General features: G+C 48.7%; 7 protein-coding genes across 7 annotated transcripts; 4 read left to right on the top strand and 3 right to left on the bottom strand.

Moving 5' to 3' along the window:
- Window positions 1-119: 119 nt before the first annotated feature.
- Window positions 120-713, top strand: UREG_01721 (uncharacterized protein; the record flags this gene model as incomplete). The annotated part of the gene is made up of 2 exons (XM_002542159.1): window positions 120-317; window positions 453-713. The coding sequence occupies 2 exons, from the start codon at window positions 120-122 to the stop codon at window positions 711-713; spliced, it is 459 nt and encodes a 152-aa protein (XP_002542205.1).
- A 779-nt stretch (window positions 714-1,492) lies between these two features.
- Window positions 1,493-3,687, top strand: UREG_01720 (uncharacterized protein; the record flags this gene model as incomplete). Its single annotated transcript, XM_002542158.1, has 8 exons — window positions 1,493-1,733; window positions 1,869-1,968; window positions 2,038-2,050; window positions 2,114-2,331; window positions 2,519-2,551; window positions 2,615-3,018; window positions 3,072-3,179; window positions 3,239-3,687. 8 exons carry the CDS (start codon window positions 1,493-1,495, stop codon window positions 3,685-3,687), a joined length of 1,566 nt encoding a protein of 521 aa, XP_002542204.1.
- An 897-nt stretch (window positions 3,688-4,584) lies between these two features.
- On the top strand, window positions 4,585-6,199 carry UREG_01719 (phenylalanyl-tRNA synthetase alpha chain; the record flags this gene model as incomplete). The annotated part of the gene is made up of 2 exons (XM_002542157.1): window positions 4,585-6,053; window positions 6,106-6,199. 2 exons carry the CDS (start codon window positions 4,585-4,587, stop codon window positions 6,197-6,199), a joined length of 1,563 nt encoding a protein of 520 aa, XP_002542203.1.
- An 875-nt stretch (window positions 6,200-7,074) lies between these two features.
- On the bottom strand, window positions 7,075-7,481 carry UREG_01718 (40S ribosomal protein S21; the record flags this gene model as incomplete). Its single annotated transcript, XM_002542156.1, has 2 exons — window positions 7,075-7,309; window positions 7,450-7,481. The coding sequence occupies 2 exons, from the start codon at window positions 7,479-7,481 to the stop codon at window positions 7,075-7,077; spliced, it is 267 nt and encodes an 88-aa protein (XP_002542202.1).
- Window positions 7,482-7,794: 313 nt separating this feature from the next.
- UREG_01717 (uncharacterized protein) lies at window positions 7,795-9,023 on the bottom strand (the record flags this gene model as incomplete). Its single annotated transcript, XM_002542155.1, has 3 exons — window positions 7,795-8,270; window positions 8,489-8,841; window positions 8,962-9,023. The coding sequence occupies 3 exons, from the start codon at window positions 9,021-9,023 to the stop codon at window positions 7,795-7,797; spliced, it is 891 nt and encodes a 296-aa protein (XP_002542201.1).
- Window positions 9,024-9,880: 857 nt separating this feature from the next.
- UREG_01716 (inosine-5'-monophosphate dehydrogenase) lies at window positions 9,881-11,801 on the bottom strand (the record flags this gene model as incomplete). The annotated part of the gene is made up of 3 exons (XM_002542154.1): window positions 9,881-11,022; window positions 11,220-11,528; window positions 11,597-11,801. 3 exons carry the CDS (start codon window positions 11,799-11,801, stop codon window positions 9,881-9,883), a joined length of 1,656 nt encoding a protein of 551 aa, XP_002542200.1.
- An 842-nt stretch (window positions 11,802-12,643) lies between these two features.
- UREG_01715 (uncharacterized protein) lies at window positions 12,644-16,991 on the top strand (the record flags this gene model as incomplete). The annotated part of the gene is made up of 2 exons (XM_002542153.1): window positions 12,644-16,739; window positions 16,795-16,991. 2 exons carry the CDS (start codon window positions 12,644-12,646, stop codon window positions 16,989-16,991), a joined length of 4,293 nt encoding a protein of 1,430 aa, XP_002542199.1.
- Between the last annotated feature and the right edge of the window lie 322 nt (window positions 16,992-17,313).

Below are 17,313 nucleotides of genomic sequence, written 5' to 3'. Positions count from 1 at the left end.
CGCACCAAAGTGCTTGACGGGTTGTTATCACCACTAAGCCCCCCTAGACTTCCAGCGAAATTTGCCGAATGGCCCATCCGCAAGCGGTTTGAGTACAATATGGAGCACTCTTGACTGAAATGGCTGAATCTGTGAGAAGTGGCGCGGTGCCTGATCCGGCGCCCTGCCAAGCTGTCCGCGGCACTCCAGCGGCCTTGAAGCCATGCCAATTTGGGGAAGGACAAGATGCGGGGAGCGCGGGGACTGCCAAGACGAGCGGCGGTGGGCGGGCTCCGCTTGCATGTGACCCTCCGCGCCATTTGACCAATTGCCGCGCGGTTCGCTGGCGTGGGGACGGGGTCAAACCAATTTTCATTGGCCAATATGCTGGAAATGAAAAATTCACTGTGTTCTAGTGTGGGTAATTGGCTCGGAATATTCCATAGCCGACCTATCACCGCTGAAGCTGCTAGATTAACTTTCCACCGCGCTCAGTTGCACTCACGCTATTCCCGTCATCACTCACAATGCCACCAGAGGCGACGTCGATGCTGGAAGCGATGGAACGATTCACTGGCTTCGGATTCTTCTCAACCCTGGCTCCAGGGTTCGCCACCTTCCGGCTGTCTTTGCACGGTGACAAGGTCAGCCGCAGAGGCACCAATGCTTGGAAAGGATCGTCGCTTCCGTATCGTGTGCCACCCACGTCAACTCGCATCTCCGGGGAGCCGTGATGGACAGGGAAGATGGGGAGCTTTCATAGGCGCACATGCCTGATCGATCTCGCCGGGTACGACGAGGATCATTCTTCAACCCTCCCCGGCCGCAACTGATGGCTGCGCAAAGACAGGACATCGCAGCATAATACGAGTCGATGGTTGTTCAACTCCAGCACTACGATCCCCCACTCCCCACCATGTCCCGCTCATCCTCAACCATGTCACCAATGAGGGTTTGACTCTTTGCAAGGGTGAATTGGGTTCGTTTTATCCGAAGGAAAGAAAATTTGACTGCTCGATATCTGCTGGGCGTATAAAGGAGTAGCTCTTATCTCTTTGAGAAGCCGTCCTGAAGGTTTCTTCCGGTCCATTTTCAACCATCTTGTCCTTTGATAGCGACGGGAAACCCTGACGATCTCCCGGCAGGTCGATTAACCAGTTACCTATGTACGGTATCTGAGAGACAGACAAATTTGATCTTGCTTCGTCCATTCCTCAACTCGAGTGCGGACAACCCTTGCGAGTGATCTGGAATCGCACGAGCGGATCTCACTCATTGGCGAGCTATTTTACAAGTTTTCTCTTTCTTGCGCCCAGAGCGCAGTCCACACAGCTTGGTACAATCTTTTGCCAATCGCAAACGACTCTCCTAGACGTAGTCATCCGTATCGTCTATACGCATATTTACTTGCCGCGGGCAAGTTAGAGCGAGAGATCCTCAAAGTCCACTACACTGGATTTTACAAATATCTCCTTACCCGATCGCAACTCGCCGCTACACATACCCAGCCGCCATGCCTTTTTTTGTGAACCCGTTTAAAAAGCACGATGCCCCGGAATACCCAGGGGTGTTAATCCCTCTGGCCGAGGAGCAAAACACGCAGTCGCCGGTCGACGATGACAAAAACCTTGATGCAGGTTCGGCAGAAAAGGGGTCAATTCAGACCACCCGTGCTACGACGTTAACCATCGAGGCACTGAGAGCAGAGATCGAAAATGACGTGTCTGTATCTGGCCACGAGAGCGCATATGATCGTACGTTATCACGTCCGCTAGTTATCATTCTATCCGGACATTCATTTCTGGAAATTTCAACCTCGAATCCTTCTATCTGATCGTGGAAATTGTTTAAACCCTCAAACGTATGATGATCTAATATATGATATTCAGGGAAATCCAAGGTCATTAACCGGGCTATCCAGGATATTGGAATGGGCCGATACCAGTGGGAATTGTTCGCTTTGTGTGGATTTGGTTGGACCGCAGACAAGTGAGTAGAAAAATTAGCTTCTCCAGTGTTAAGGATTTGTCGTCAATTGATGCTAAATTTATCACCTAGTCTTTGGCTACAGGTACGGCTCTCACAGCCCTCGATTTCTTAAAGGCTAGCATTCGCTCACCATTGTATCTTACAGGGCGTTGCACTTACCTTACCACCGCTCTCCGCGGAATTCGGGATCAGTGAATCCCATGTACGATTCACAACCTGCGCGTTGTTCATCGGATTATGCCTCGGCGCAGTGTTTTGGGGAACCGCTTCGGATATCATTGGCCGGCGTTTGGCTTTTAATATGACCCTGTTTCTTTGTGGTGCCTTTGGCATAGCAGCTGGCAGTGGTCCAACATGGGTTGGGTGCGTCAAAAGCTACTGTCGTGTCACAGCGTTTTCTCCTTTGGAACTCTAACAGATATCCTTCAAACAGTGTTTGTGCCTTATTTGCTTGCTTGGGGCTAGGTGTGGGAGGAAATTTACCCGTTGACGGGGCATTATTCCTCGAGTTCTTACCATTCGCATCTGGGAATCTTCTAACAATGCTTAGTGTCTGGTGGCCTATTGGCCAATTAATCGGAAGGTATAGTTTGCAAGCGCGATGCTGGTATTCCTAGAAGTACCTTGGTAGCTGATATTTGTCCAGTCTCGTGGCGTGGGGGTTTATTCCCAACTTTTCATGCGAGGGCGATGGTCCATGCACAAGAGAAGACAACATGGGTTGGAGGTATCTCGTCTTTACGCTCGGGGCGATTACCTTTGTTATGTTTTTATGTCGGTTCTTCCTCTTCCATCTTTACGAGTCGCCAAAATTCTTGCTCTCAAGAGGGAGGCAGGCAGAGGCTGTGGCAACTATACATGCTATTGCATACAAAAATAAAGCGAAGACTTGGCTCACTGTGGATATTCTTAACGAAATTGGCGGCCATCCGGACGAGGAGCCTACCTCCCAGAAGTTGAGCACGACGGAAGTGATCAAGAGGCAGCTTGTGAAGTTCTCAGGAACCAGAATTGCTCCTCTCTTCGCAAATAAGCGCCTTGGTATTACTAGTAAGTATTTCAAGATAATTTGATTTTTGACTTGATATTAATTGGTGATGCAGCCGTTTTGCTCTGGTTTTGTTGGTCAACGATTGGAATGGGTTATCCGTTATTTAACGCATTCCTACCACAATATCTTGGGAATCAGGAGGCCACCCCTATAAATATTGGTGAGTCAATCCCATAGCACTTTATAGTCGTATTGTGGAAACTGAGTTTTGCATATTAGTCTACCGCAATTACGCAATTACCTCCATAGTCGGTGTCCCCGGATCCATCATAGCATGTTACACTGTTGACATACCCTACATCGGCCGTAAGGGTACCATGGCTATATCAACCTGCATCAGTGGCATAATTCTCTTCTGTTTCACCATTTCCAAAAACCCGAATGCCCAGCTTACTTGCACCTGCCTGGAAGCATTTTTCCAAAATATCATGTACGGCGTTTTGTATGCGTACACGCCAGAGGTATTCCCTGCGCCGAATCGCGGTACCGGGACGGGAATTGCAAGTTGCTTGAATCGCATTTGTGGCTTGTTGGCACCGATTGTGGCCATTTATGCTGGTGGTAACAATCCAGATGCGCCAATCTATACAAGTGGTGCACTTTTCTTGGCCGCTTTTATCGCGATGTGCTTGTTGCCGATTGAGACAAGAGGGAAACAGTCACTGTAAAGATGGAGTCATGGTGTCTTCCTTTGCAACGGCTTCTTCTCTTGCTTTTCGTCATCCACGGAGCCATCTGCTTCGATAAAGGAACCGGAGACTTTGTTGTATTACTGCCTTAGTGCTGAATTTCCTTCTGTGTAACCTATCTCCTTCTGGGGTGGAGTACTCCAGGAGCTGCTGTTGATACCCCTATTGCGTTATATTTGGATAGTGGCATGATCCAGATGCAAATCAAAACCGAAAATGGCAGGGCTTACGGCAATCAGAAAAGTAGACCCTTGTGCCAATTGGCAACATTAGTAAACAAATAGAAAATAAGAATATACTTACTCTTATGCTCGCAACAGCTTCCAGGGATGTGTGCAACTGAATGGATAAAGGGAGGCGGATCCCCAAACAATAGCTTTCAAGATTGGAGGGCCGACTAATGAAAATACAAACTTGTCACCCGATTGAATTATCCTCAAGCACGGAGTACGTTACAGTTAATGCAAGACTGTGACTCCAGATGGCCATTATCTAGAAGACCTGGTTCCTGAAACCTTGACGTGGATGCATTACTTTAGCGGCGCTACAGCCTGCCGGCGAAGATGGTTGCTTTGATGGCAGATATTTCTACTATAGATGAGGTCTATCAATTCTAGCATAGCTGACTGACTTAAGCGATTTTGAGTGGCATTGCATGAGGTCTTCCCACTGATATGAAGACGAGCTGGCTATTGAGTAAGGGAAAGGGAGAGTCACATGACCAGGAGGAACTTGCGTCTCTGGTCGATTTGGCCTGCCCAACAAATTTTAAGAGTCATCGAAGCACAGAGCTGCTGCACGGCCGTCAGCCAGTATATATGCGCCCGCAGAGGACAGTGACGGGCAACTCAGTCGTTTTTCCTTTTTGCCGCGGCCATGGCTTCAGATCTCACCCCTCTCGTTTTGGACGCCCTCGCTTCGACGAACGATCCAATTCTCTCCAGCGATGCTTTCCCCTCAGCCCCGCCGACGACAGTCAAGTCCGCGCTGGACCGCTTGAGTTCACGGGATATGGTACAATATGAAACTATAGAGCGGGAAGATGCGATTTTGTCTCCTGAGGCGGAAGGAATCGTCGCCAATGGCAGTCATGAGGCCAAAGTCTTCGAGGCTGTTCGAGCTGCCCTGGACGGATTGAAGATTGCTGATTTGCCAAATGTTGTCGGAAAGGATGCGGCTAAGGTCGGTGCAGGCAATGCGTTTAAGAAGGGCTGGATTAAGAAAGATAAAGACACTCTGAGAGTGGCAACCGATACTATCGAGGATACGGCCAGGGAGCAACTTTTAACTATTCAAAGGACGAAGACATACTCCGATGCAAAGGTTCTCGCAGACTTAAAAAAAAGAAAACTTATCACGATGCAAAAGGTGATAAGCTATAGAATAACAAAGGGGCCCAAATATGCCAGGGAATTCGTCAAAGAGCAAACCGATCTCACAGTCGAAATGCTCGCAGATGGATCGTGGAAGACTGCCAACTTCAAGCCGTACAATTTCAATGCTAAGGGAGCGGTGACTCCCAGTGGCGCATTCCATCCTCTAAATAAAGTGCGTCATGAATTCAGGCAGATTTTCTTCGAGATGGGCTTCGAGGAGATGCCTACAAACCGCTTTGTTGAAACCGGGTTCTGGAATTTCGACGCTCTTTTCGTCCCTCAACAACACCCTGCCCGTGACCTTCAGGATACTTTCTATATTTCAGATCCTGCGGTTGCGGATAAGCCACGCGAAGATCCAGAGGATCATCCTCATCTTTCAAAATCATTGAATCCGGTCAGTTACACCAAAACCGAATCAAGAGGAAAATTAGACTATGACCGTTATTGGAATGATATCCATGCTATACATGAAAGTGGGAAATACGGCTCTATCGGTTACCGGTACCCATGGAGTGCAGCTGAATCCCTTCGCCTTGTTCTCCGAACACACACAACCGCCGTATCAGCATACATGCTTCACAAACTGGCACAGAACCCCCGCCCCGCAAGATACTTCAGCATTGACCGCGTGTTCCGTAATGAAGCCGTTGATGCTACGCATCTGGCTGAATTTCACCAAATTGAAGGTGTTATTGCTGATTTCGGCCTTTCTCTTGGTGGCCTGATTGGCTTCATGGAAGTCTTCTTCGCTAAGATGGGTATCCATGGCCTTCGTTTCAAGCCCGCGTACAACCCGTACACTGAACCCAGTTTGGAGATTTTCGGTTATCACCCAACACTGAAGAAGTGGGTTGAAATAGGAAACAGCGGTATGTTTAGACCTGAAATGTTGGAACCGATGGGATTGCCAAAGGATATGAGAGTCTATGGATGGGGTTTGAGTCTTGAGAGACCAACAATGATCAAGTGAGTTTCGTTGGTGCCTCTGATACTGACACATTTCTAACATATTTTACAGGTATGGTGTAAACAACATCCGTGAGCTTCTTGGACACAAAACCGATCTCAATTTCATTGAATCGAACCCGGCGGTACGTCTAGAGAAAGAGTAGACGGTCCCTTTTCATTAGATAGCTATGAAATCAACGATTTTCATTTCCAGTACTTCTATCAGTCGATAAGCAAGTTTCCAAAACTAAATCCTAATTAATACACAATGCTCTCTGCCAATTTACGGAGTGAAAGGTGAGGGTTGTTTGATGGAACGGTTGGTCGTATAAAGATGGGTTATCAATGTCCCGCCCGTATCTGTGCTCTGACGCGGGATCTTAGCCGCCACAGCTCTTCAGAAAGCAGATTTATTATTCCGGCTGGATGTTTGAGAGATTCTACCTCCTCACTCATAGTGAAAGAGTCATGCCTATTCTAGGCATGGAGTGAGGAAGCCTTGATGTGCCGGTCGAGGGTTGAGCTACAATGTAGGTAACAGAATGAAAGGCAGGGTGATCAGGGAAAAGGCAGGGAAATGGATATTTGAATTATGGTTCCTCGTGAACGATTCGAACCAATACAAATCTGGCTAAAAGACTTGCAAACCGGGTCTATCTAGCGGCAAGGCGGATCGAGGTCCTTTTGAGGGGACTAGAATGTAGGTGAAGGGAGAAGAATTCGGAAGTGGATTTTTGCGATGCCCTTATGACTGTCGCGTAGAAGACTCCGAAGGGAACTAGAAATGGGTGTTTCCTTCATGAAACTCCAGCAGATACAGATCCCTTTGGCCCATAAACTTTCAACGAAATAATCTGTCCTCAAACACAAAAAAGGTCAGCGTCCCAAATCTCAATTTACGTCTCCCGGCCTTCTGGATCTTTTCGCCTGTTGCAGGGTGCACTTCTCCGCATACACCCGCTTATATTAAGAGTAAAAAGTAATTCCACATACCCTCATATCATTCCCTGAATTTCACATTCCCCAGCGCGGAAAGAATTTATCGCTGGGCGCTCGCGCTCCACACATTCTTCAAGAAACCATCCCGCTGAGCGAGGCGGTTGAGACTGTCATCGCCCTCTCCTCTAGCTCGCACAAATCCGCAGAGAGCATAGGTCTGGTTCTCGCCAGTGTAGCGGCCGTTCTCGTCAACCTTGCCGACGCTGATCTGCACGGAAGCGTGGTCCTTGGCCTTGATGATGCGGTTGGTCGCGCTGCATTTGCGGGGGACGTAGCTGTTTTTTAGGAAAAGAAGACGACCGTTAGTAAAAGACTCGAAGAAAGGTTTGGCAGTTTCTCTCTTGAGTTTCTTCAACTGCCTTCTTTTTTGTTGCTTGGCGGGGAGGGTTTTTAGACGGAGGGAGAGGGGACGTACAGATCGACGATTTCTCCCTTCTCGTTCTCCATTTTGGCGGATTTGTTGAATCTGCGTGTCGACTGTGGGTAGGAGGAGAGATTGGGATTTCTGCTCGGATCGCTGGCGAAGTGTGGTCGATGTTTCCGCTGGCTGTTGCGGTCGCTTGGATAGTTTGACGATGCGATTCTGATTGTGCGTCATGTGACCGGGGACCGAGCTTGGCCGTGGCTATTGATTCCGCGTGTGCGTGGAAATACACAATGAGCACCTCGGAAGCTGTCGGGTTTTGTATCTGATATCAAAATAACATTTCTACTCTAGACGCAAAATCCGTGGTATATATTAATTAATCTACAAGCAGATTCACAGCGCACTCTTGGTGGCTTTTTCGGGGAGAACTTCCTCTCTCCACCGGATTTCTACTTCCCTAGGTCCTTCTTTGCTGAAACGCACAAGTACGACCCTGTCTGTTTCTCCCTTCTTATCCGTGCCCTTGAGTTCCGGCCCTGGTTGGCTAAGATCTAGAATCTGTCTCCCATCAGCGACAGTACCCATTGGCTGAGGCGAGATGAACTTGTGAGTCCATGGAGGACTTCCAGAATGTGCAAAGCTAATCAAATCCTGTCGCCGTCTATTCGATTCTTCTACGGAGACCGCTTGCGGGCTGGTTCCGTCTGGACTTGGTCGATCGAGGTACTCAGCCACAAAGTCGAGGAGTAATACTTGCGGAGGGAACATGATGACGTCTTCTACCCTGGCGCGGCGAAGCCATTCTGTAGCAGGGAGGAATTGTGCTTCTGTAATTTCAATTCCTCCGTCTGTTGTGGGGGCTTGGACTTCTGTATCTCCAGCGATGTCAGAGATGCCCCCGTTAGCTGCCGGTAGGAAGTAAAGATACATCTGGGTTGTGAAGCGGCGTGGATTTCTCTGCGGAGTTATCCAATGTGAAAATGGCACGAGCGGATCTATTGTTCCAAGAATAGACAAGGTCCCAGGTTAATGACACTACTCGTCCATAAGATCTGAACATTGGTGCGGGGAAGGGGGTATGTCTAACCAGTATCAGGCTCCGCCTGGGGCTCCTGGGTTTTCAGCCATTGATCAAAGGTAGTCTCGTTCATATGAATAGCATGCCGTCCCTTCTCTCTCTCTGCGGGGTTGACATGAATCATCTTGCCTGTCTCCTTATTTATGGCAAGCAGTATTCCGCTCTCTTCAAACAGTTCGCGGATGGCGGCTCTGCGGTAGTGTATGCCTTCATCATGGCTATCCGGGTGACCGGCAGGAGGGAAATTTCCGTCTTGGCGCGATATTGTCCCCCCGGGAAAGACATGTGCAGAAGCAAAGGAGGAAGAGGTCTTGACACGATGAAGAAGCAGGACTTCGTTTTTCGGAGAGATCAAGATCACGCTACAAGTCGAACTATTAGCCTGAGTAGCTTGTCGAAAATGCAGGCGAAGGTATTCAATGAACCTAGACAGCAGACAAGCGCAAGTGGTTCGAGGAACCAGCTGCGCACTCATAGCTTACCTCGAGCTTGGCCTGGGTATCTTATAATCAATCTTTGCTTTTGATTTCGCCTTGGGCTCCATGATGCTTCGATACTGTGGTAGCCTGCGCAACGTAGAATACGGCGCTTTTTTAACGGATATATGAATTAGCGTCGTGGGTGAAATCTCAGCTATGCAAGGAAATTGGCGGTGCCGTCTGATCACAGCTTTTTGCTTCAGAGACGAGCGAGCAAAGGGAAACGAGAAAAGTACTTGACACTCCGCAACGGAAGGCCAGCGAGAGCATCCTTATTTGACGCCCAGGAGAGACTTCCAGTGAGCTGAAGTTACTTCAACGTTTACCTTGGATGATTCGCGGGGGAAGCGTTCATGGCTATTCCCGAGGCTTCTTCAGCAGATTGGTGGCGCGACGAAACGCGCTTAAAGTGGCCGAGTCAAAGGCTGAAGGAATCAACGATGTCTACTCCGTACCTCGGCCTCATTTATCAGCCGCGATAAACAAAACCATCGTCGCCTTCAGCTGCTCCAACTCTCTAAAAACTACTCAAAATTTATGGCTGGCCAGGGTGCTCATCAACAATAAAACCGCCAAAATGTTCAGCAATACCGAGTCATGAGATCCAAAGCCTCTGTATTCGAGATTATCTACCAGCTTGTGTGACGAACTGGCTCTACTTTGACTACATTCGTAGAGAATCCTAGAAAATTATTGTATTGTTTCTGCAGAAGCACCGCGGCCACTTCATACGCCAATGAAGACTTTTATATTTAGCTGATGGAGAAGTCAGCATGGAAATCCTCAGTAACATCGTTAGTCAAAACTCCCGATTGTTTAAAAAGACTCGACAACGCCGACAACCAGCTGAGAAAACCCATTGAAGCAGAATTTTGAGGTAGGGGGATCCTAAAGTTGGGGATTCAACTGCCAACGGCGAGAATCAAGAGTAAAGTTTCTTATCATAGCTATGAAGGCCATGGACATTACCCTCGGCCTGAGCGCTTGCGGTACGAACTTCAAATCTCACGGTGCCATTGTTCACACCGTCATGCAGCTCTTGTAGGCTCTTAACGCCGATATCCTGGAAAGAGTGTTGAATGCCCGCAATGAGATAAGGAACGAATTTTGTAACTGAGCCACGATCGAGAACGGAGCCAGAAACTCCCTGAGCGACCAAAAGGCGATCGCCCTCGGAGAAGTATCGAGCAGTTCCGGCTGTGTTTGAAGCCTGGCCTTTGCTTCCTCCGCCAGCCTTCTTCTCCTCCATGGCGTCAATACTGCCCATGCCACGATAGGCCTTGACCAATTGGCCTTCACGGCTGACAAAGTACTGGCCAGGTGACTCAGTAGTACCCGCAAGGAGACCTCCCATCATAACGGTAGTGGCTCCCAAAGCAAGTCCCTTGACAATGTGCCCGACATTCTGGATGCCACCATCAGCAATGCAGGGAACACCAAAGCGGGCCGCGAATTGAGTGACACTGTGAACCGCAGCGGCTTGTGGACGTCCCACGGCCATAACCTCTTGGGTTATGCAAGCGCTACCGCTGCCCATTCCAATTCTCAATCCGTCAACGCCAGCAGCAATCAAGGAGGCTGCCTGCTCTCTTGTGACGACGTTTCCACCAATCACATCGATCTCCGGGAAATTCTGCTTTATATATTTGATCATTTCAATTTGGTACATGCTGTTGCCCTGGCTGCTATCCAGAACCACGATGTCCAAACCGGCCTCAACTAGTTTCTTTAGTCGGTCCTTATCTTCAGGGCGAGTGCCAATGGCCGCAGCGCAAATGAGCTGCTTCGAATGAGGCAGCTTAGATGACAATGGATAGTGCAAGTTCTTCATAAGATCAGTCCGAGAAAGAAGGGAAACGAGATTGCCGTTCTCATCGACGATGGGCAGTTTGCCTTTCTTTGAGCGTCGCAATACTTCGTTCGCTTCTGCCAACGTAGTACCAGCAGGGGCAGTTACGAGGTCAGTGGACATTACAGCCGTGACGGGCTCTTCCAAGTTGGTGTGGAACTGGATATCTCGTGAAGTAACGATACCAACGAGCTTGGATCGCAGCGTGCCGTTTTCTGTAGCCAATGTGTTAGATACAGCTGACAAAGAAGAAACGTAGACAAATTGGGTTTTGGATTCTCAGGTTAGATATCCATTTTCTACAAAGCAACTTTCGTTGATTCAGTTGAACGAAAGTTATAAAGATTAAGATTTGATAGCATCATAGAACCTCGCACTAAGTGTCTTGAAGGAAAATTTAAGAGACTCGTACCTGTAACTGGGAATCCGCCAAAATTCCACTGCGCCTTCAATTCTTTGGCTTCCGCAACGGTTGTTTTAGGAGATATGACAACAGGATCCAAGATGAAACCATTCTCGAATCGCTTAACTTTCCTAACCATCTCTGCTTGATCGTCGGCAGAGCAGTTGTGGTGAATGACGCCGAGACCACCAAGGAGTGCCATATGGATGGCCATGGAATGCTCAGTGACGGTGTCCATTGGAGAAGATACCAACGGAGCCTTCAGGGAGATACGCTTTGTGATCGGTGCTTCCAAGGTAACATCGGAGGCAGGAAAGCCTGGCGGAATGACAGCGAGTTAATGCTTTGTCTTCATGCTAGGGAGTAGGGCCCTAAATGATGCGTACCGATGTACCCAGGGAGGACCAAGAAGTCGTTGTAGGTAAGGGCTCCGCGCTTGTTAGAATCGAGCAAATCGCTGATTCCCAGGCCATCATGTCTCTGGTAATCTGCCTTCAAGACGTCCAACGCTTTGGCATAGTCAGGAATTTCTACATTCCCACCCAGGCGCTGGACGGCGCTCCCCGCCGCGTCACCGTTGGAGATAGGCATCACGAGATCGGAAAAAAAAAATTAAAATCTGCCAGCTACGGCCAGGAAATGGATAAACAGGTGATAAAGAAGATACCGTCAACAGAAAATGAAACGTCCTGCTGGCGGGGAGAAAGCAGCTTTCCCAAGGAGAGGAAAAAAAGAGAAGAGAAAGCGAAGCGAGCGAAGCCGGAATTTATTTTTTTTCTGCTGGCGCCAGTGTGGGGTTAGCCAAGCCGCTAGAGGCTTAGCTCCGCTCTTATTGAGACTTCAAGCCACAGCAATCTTTCCACGCACAACACCAGAAGAGCACAGCAATCGCCTGTTGTTGGACGGAAGCTGCTTGACATGCAGATGGACTCCCGGAGCCTTGTATGGCTCATGAGGGGAGAAACGACTGCTGGCCCGTCCCTGCGAGCCCCATTCTCACTGGCAATGCGCTTGTCACTCTCCCTGATCACCACGAAACAGCGGGCTCGGAGCAGGTCACATGACTGGGCTGGTCGGAAGATGGCGACCGAGCGGCGCCTAGCCTCTTTGGGCACTTTGTTTTGATGTTTCCCCCCACGTCAGTCAACAACCAGAAAGCTCTGGATCCTTCACGCTGCAACATCGTGGCTCGTGTTGCATTCCGCCTATCCTAGATTATTGCATTTGTCGAGATTCCGCCTGTCGCATTGCTGTTTTGCCCACAGGGTAGATTGCTCTCGCCTAGCCTTAAAAGTTCTTCCTGACTTCCTACTCCAGGAAATCTCTCCTACCATTGACCTCTCTAGGACATGAGCCGGTATGTGCGCAGTTGAGAGGCATAAATCTCTCTTGCTACTGTGCCCATCTCCTTGCCAGAACCCCCTTCTAGCGAAATGTCCTACAATCTGCCGCTGAAACGCACACAACTGGATTTCTCCCTATCGTCCTCGGGCCCGCTGCGCCACGACTCAAACGCATCAACGAACTCGTCTACATCTTCGACCTACTCAAACTCCTTCGTACCGAGCCGTACCAGTACACTCAGTTCTAGTGGTTCGGGCAGTTATCGACCCGGAACCCCGGATCACAAAATAGGTCGTGATTCCCGTGGTCTCAATGGACGCGGTGAGTTTGAGGGTAGATCGAGCCCGGGAGAAGCATACGAGAATATCCGTCGGTCTTTGCGCCCCCTCCCGCAGGCGCCTAATGTTACCCCTCCAAAACTCAAGAACTCGTCCTCCTACCATGCTCGAAGCCAGACCCTGGCCAGCCCCGTGGCCCACCGGAATATCGGATGCGAACCTCTAAAATGCAACAAGAGCTATGGTTCGGAGCACAAGACCCTTCAAGATGAAGGCCATGAATTACAGCTACAGTCAGCTGTGAATCGTCGCTCGTATCACGCTCGTACCCACTCAAGCCCGAACCCTCCTGTTCTTACAGCTGCTCTTACTGCACCCGAGCTTCAGTCTTTGGGAAGGTCCTCAACGAGACATTTTCGAACATTATCGAGGTTTGCCGAAACCGATAGCGATGAGTTCTCAATTTCAAATTTGGCTCCGTCTGTTGTAGGATTGCAAGGGCGCCGCCAACTAAAGAGAACTGACACAGTGTGTGGGGGTAGGGCAGTTGCGTCTTCAAGAAATGCCAACGCCAACCCATGGCTACAGCGAGATTGGATGGACAAGCAGCGCCAGTTTCTACAGGCCTACGAATACCTCTGCCATATAGGCGAAGCCAAAGAATGGATCGAAGACGTTATCCACAAGCCAATCCCGCCAATTGTTCAACTAGAGGAAGCCCTCCGTGATGGAATCACTCTAGCAGAAGTTGTCCAAGCCTTATATCCAAATCGCATACTTCGGATTTTTCGGCACCCCAAACTACAATTCCGCCATTCCGACAATATTGCCCTTTTCTTTCAGTTTCTCAATGAAGTAGAGCTTCCCGAGGTTTTTCGATTTGAATTGATCGACTTGTATGAAAAGAAAAACATCCCCAAAGTCATTCATTGCATCCACGCATTGTCTTGGCTCCTGTTTAAAAAGGGTATCGTGGACTTTCGAATCGGCAACTTGGTTGGTCAGCTTGAATTTGAGCGACATGAACTTGAACAAACGCAGAGGGGCCTTGACAAAGCTGGTGTCCCGATGCCCAGCTTTTCCGGAATGGGTGAGAGTTTTGGAGCCGAACCTGAACCGGAGCCGGAACCAGTTGAGACTGAGGAAGAAAGAACTAGTCGTGAACTGCACGAGAATGAAGCGGCGATTACCGAGTTACAAGCGCAAACACGGGGCGCCCTTCTCCGGCTAAGACTAGGGAATTTGATGGAGCACCTTTGGGACAATGAAGGACTGCTCATCGATCTTCAATCAAGAATTAGGGGCGACTGGACTAGGCAAATTATGGACTATAGACTCAGTATGCAACGATTCGCCGTGAATTTACAAGCTAGTGCACGCGGTTTCCTCGTTCGACGGAGATGTGAAACCAGGCAAGCTGATTGTGCGGCAGCTGAGACTATTGTGTTAGGACTGCAAAGTTTAATCCGCGCACAGTGGGCTAGACATGATATTCGATATATAAAACTTCAAGCCAGCAAAGCTGAATCTGGCATCAAATTATTCCAGGCAGCAGTACGGGGCGCTTTGGCCCGAAAACAAGCGTACGACCAGTGTGAAGCTACTAGGGACGCCGAACCAGAAGTTGAATACCTTCAAGCAGCTATTCGAGGGATGTTGAAGCGACGTGCATTCCTACAAGATACTATGGACCTTCAAGATGCTGCTCAGGAAGCACGGCTTCTTCAAGCAGCAGCTCGAGGGATGTTGAAGCGACGCGCATTCTTACAAGATACTATGGACCTTCAAGATGCTGCTCAGGGAGCACGGCTTCTTCAAGCAGCAGCCCGAGGAATGATAAAGCGGCGGGCTCTTTCCCAAGATGCTTCAGATCTTAGGAACAGTGCAGATCAAGACACTCGGCTTCTTCAGGCAGCCATCCGAGGAATGTTGACGCGCCACGGAATTCTGCGAGACATGTCGGATCTTGAGCAAAATGTTGAAGCAATAATCAGTACTCAAGCGGTAGCGAGGGGTTTTGCAGTCAGGAAAACGAAGCTGGAAACCGAAAACGCGTTAGAAAGCGCTCTGGATACTTGGCTAGCACTCCAATCATATACGCGCGGATCTGCCTTGAGAAGAAAATTGCAGGAACAGCGCAAACAGCTTCAAGCCCAGACGCCATCCGTCATAGACCTTCAATCTGCGGCTAGGGCTATGGCTCTTCGCAAGGCAGTCATTGCAACGGCTTCAGAGTTGAAGTCCGAGGAAAACGCGATCACCCTATTTCAAAATTCGATAAGAGGATTTTTGACACGACGCCAACTTGATCAGCTTCGTCGAGACCTTTTGGCACAGGCTCCAATTACATGCCAGCTTCAAGCGCTTGCTAGGGCTGCTATGTTCCGTATCGATATTGGAAACCTCCTCACTCAATTAGACGAAAATACAGAGGAAATTGTACAATTGCAGGCTCTATCAAGAGCTATGTTACTAAGAATCGAGGTTGGCAACGCTCTTACCGAGCTTGAGGGCGAGGAGGAGGTTATTATAGATTTCCAATCGCGCATTAGGGGCTTTTTGGTGCGACGCCAGTTTGCGGAGAAGCAGAAATTCTATCGAGAAAATATGGAAAAAGTTATCAAGGTTCAAAGCTTTGTGAGGGCGAAGATCCAAGGGGAAGCATATCGAAGTTTAACAAGCGGAAAAAACCCTCCAGTTGGAACAATCAAAGGATTTGTACATCTTCTTAATGACAGTGACTTCGATTTCGATGAGGAAATCGAGTTTGAACGACTACGGAAAACGGTCGTGCAACAGGTCCGACAAAACGAGCTGGCAGATCAGTATATTACCCAGTTAGATATCAAAATTGCCCTCCTGGTTAAGAACAAGATTACATTGGACGAGGTTGTGCGGCATCAGAAGCACTTTGGCGGCCATGTTGGCACCGTCTTACCCAATGCGGATCTATCTTCCAAAGACCCGTTTGATTTAAAAGCGCTCAACAAGACCTCAAGAAGGAAACTCGAGCACTATCAGGAGCTCTTTTTCCTCCTTCAAACGCAGCCTCACTATTTGGCAACCATTTTCCGAAGGCTAAGGGAGCTGGCAACACCTGAACGCGAGAATGAAAGAATCAAACACTTGGTAATGGGCCTATTTGGTTATGCCCAGAAAAGGAGAGAAGAGTATTATCTTATCAAGCTACTCGTGAGGTGCATCAAAGAAGAAGCCGACATGTGTACTTCTGTACAAGATTATGTTCGGTGCAACTCTTTCTGGAACAAACTCTTTAGCGCTTATACAAAATCTCCGAGAGACCGGAAATATATGAAAGACCTTTTAGGTCAGGTTGTTAAGGATAATATCATTGATAACCCAGAACTGGATTTAGAAAGCGATCCAATCCAGATTTATCGGTCCGCTATCAACAATGAAGAGCTTCGCACTGGGCAGCGAAGTCGTCGGCCACCAGATGTACCCAGAGAGCAAGCCATCAAAGACCCTGAAACGCGAGCAACATTCATTCGAAATTTACAAGACCTTCGCGATATTGCAGATCAAGTCTTTAATTCATTGGAAGAAACCCTCCACCGGATGCCATATGGAGTTCGTTTCGTCGCTAAACAGATGTATGAGTGTCTCATCACAAAGTTCGAGGGCGAAGATCGAGGATATCTTTTACAGGTGGCGGGCCAATGGGTGTGGAAGAACTATCTCCAACCTGCTATGATGGAACCTGAAAAGTCCGGTGTTGTAAACCACGCTCTTACCCAGGAGCAAAAGCGCAGCCTAGGCGAAATTAGCAGAGTGATGGCTCAAGTCGCATCCGGTCGATTGTTCGGGAGTGATAACGTTTATCTCCAGCCATTGAATACGTATATTGGGGAATCGATTCAGCGCCTCGGGGCCATTTGGGGAAACCGTAAGTTCTGGCGGATGTGTTGTATGGAGAACGAAATGTGCTAACATGCATGCAGTAATCACTGTCCAAGATGCCGAAGCTCACTTTGAGATTGACGAGTACAATGACCTATACGCTAAAACAAAGCCAACTCTTTACATTAAAATGTCTGATATATTTTCCATCCATCAGCTTGTTGCCGGAGAAATATCACACATTTGTGGGACAAGACGACATTTTACGGGAAATTATTCGGGACCTTTGGTAGTGTGAAGAGCAATGAAAACGAGCTCATGAGCGTCAGCTCGTCGGAAATCAGTCTCACCTTAACACCCAAGCTTCATAACGTCGAAGGTAGGCTTGATTCGACTTAAAACTAGCGATTCAAATATACTGACCAATGTTAGACCCCGATGCCGAAATCAAAGCACTTCTGATGGAGACAAAGCGGTGCATTCTTTACATTATTCGAGTCCAGTCCGGCGCAAGCCTTATGGAAATCTTGGTGAAGCCTCCCACCCCGGAAGATGAAGAACGATGGGAAACGCTCGTTCGCGAAGAATTTTCTCATAACAGCCGGAAACGCGCAGCATAC

The sequence above is a fragment of the Uncinocarpus reesii genome, genomic scaffold (assembly GCF_000003515.1).
Source record: "Uncinocarpus reesii 1704 scaffold_1 genomic scaffold, whole genome shotgun sequence".
Taxonomy (NCBI): domain Eukaryota; kingdom Fungi; phylum Ascomycota; class Eurotiomycetes; order Onygenales; family Onygenaceae; genus Uncinocarpus; species Uncinocarpus reesii.
The sequence above is the reverse complement of the archived record's forward strand: the minus strand, read 5'-3'. Positions and strand labels throughout refer to the sequence as shown.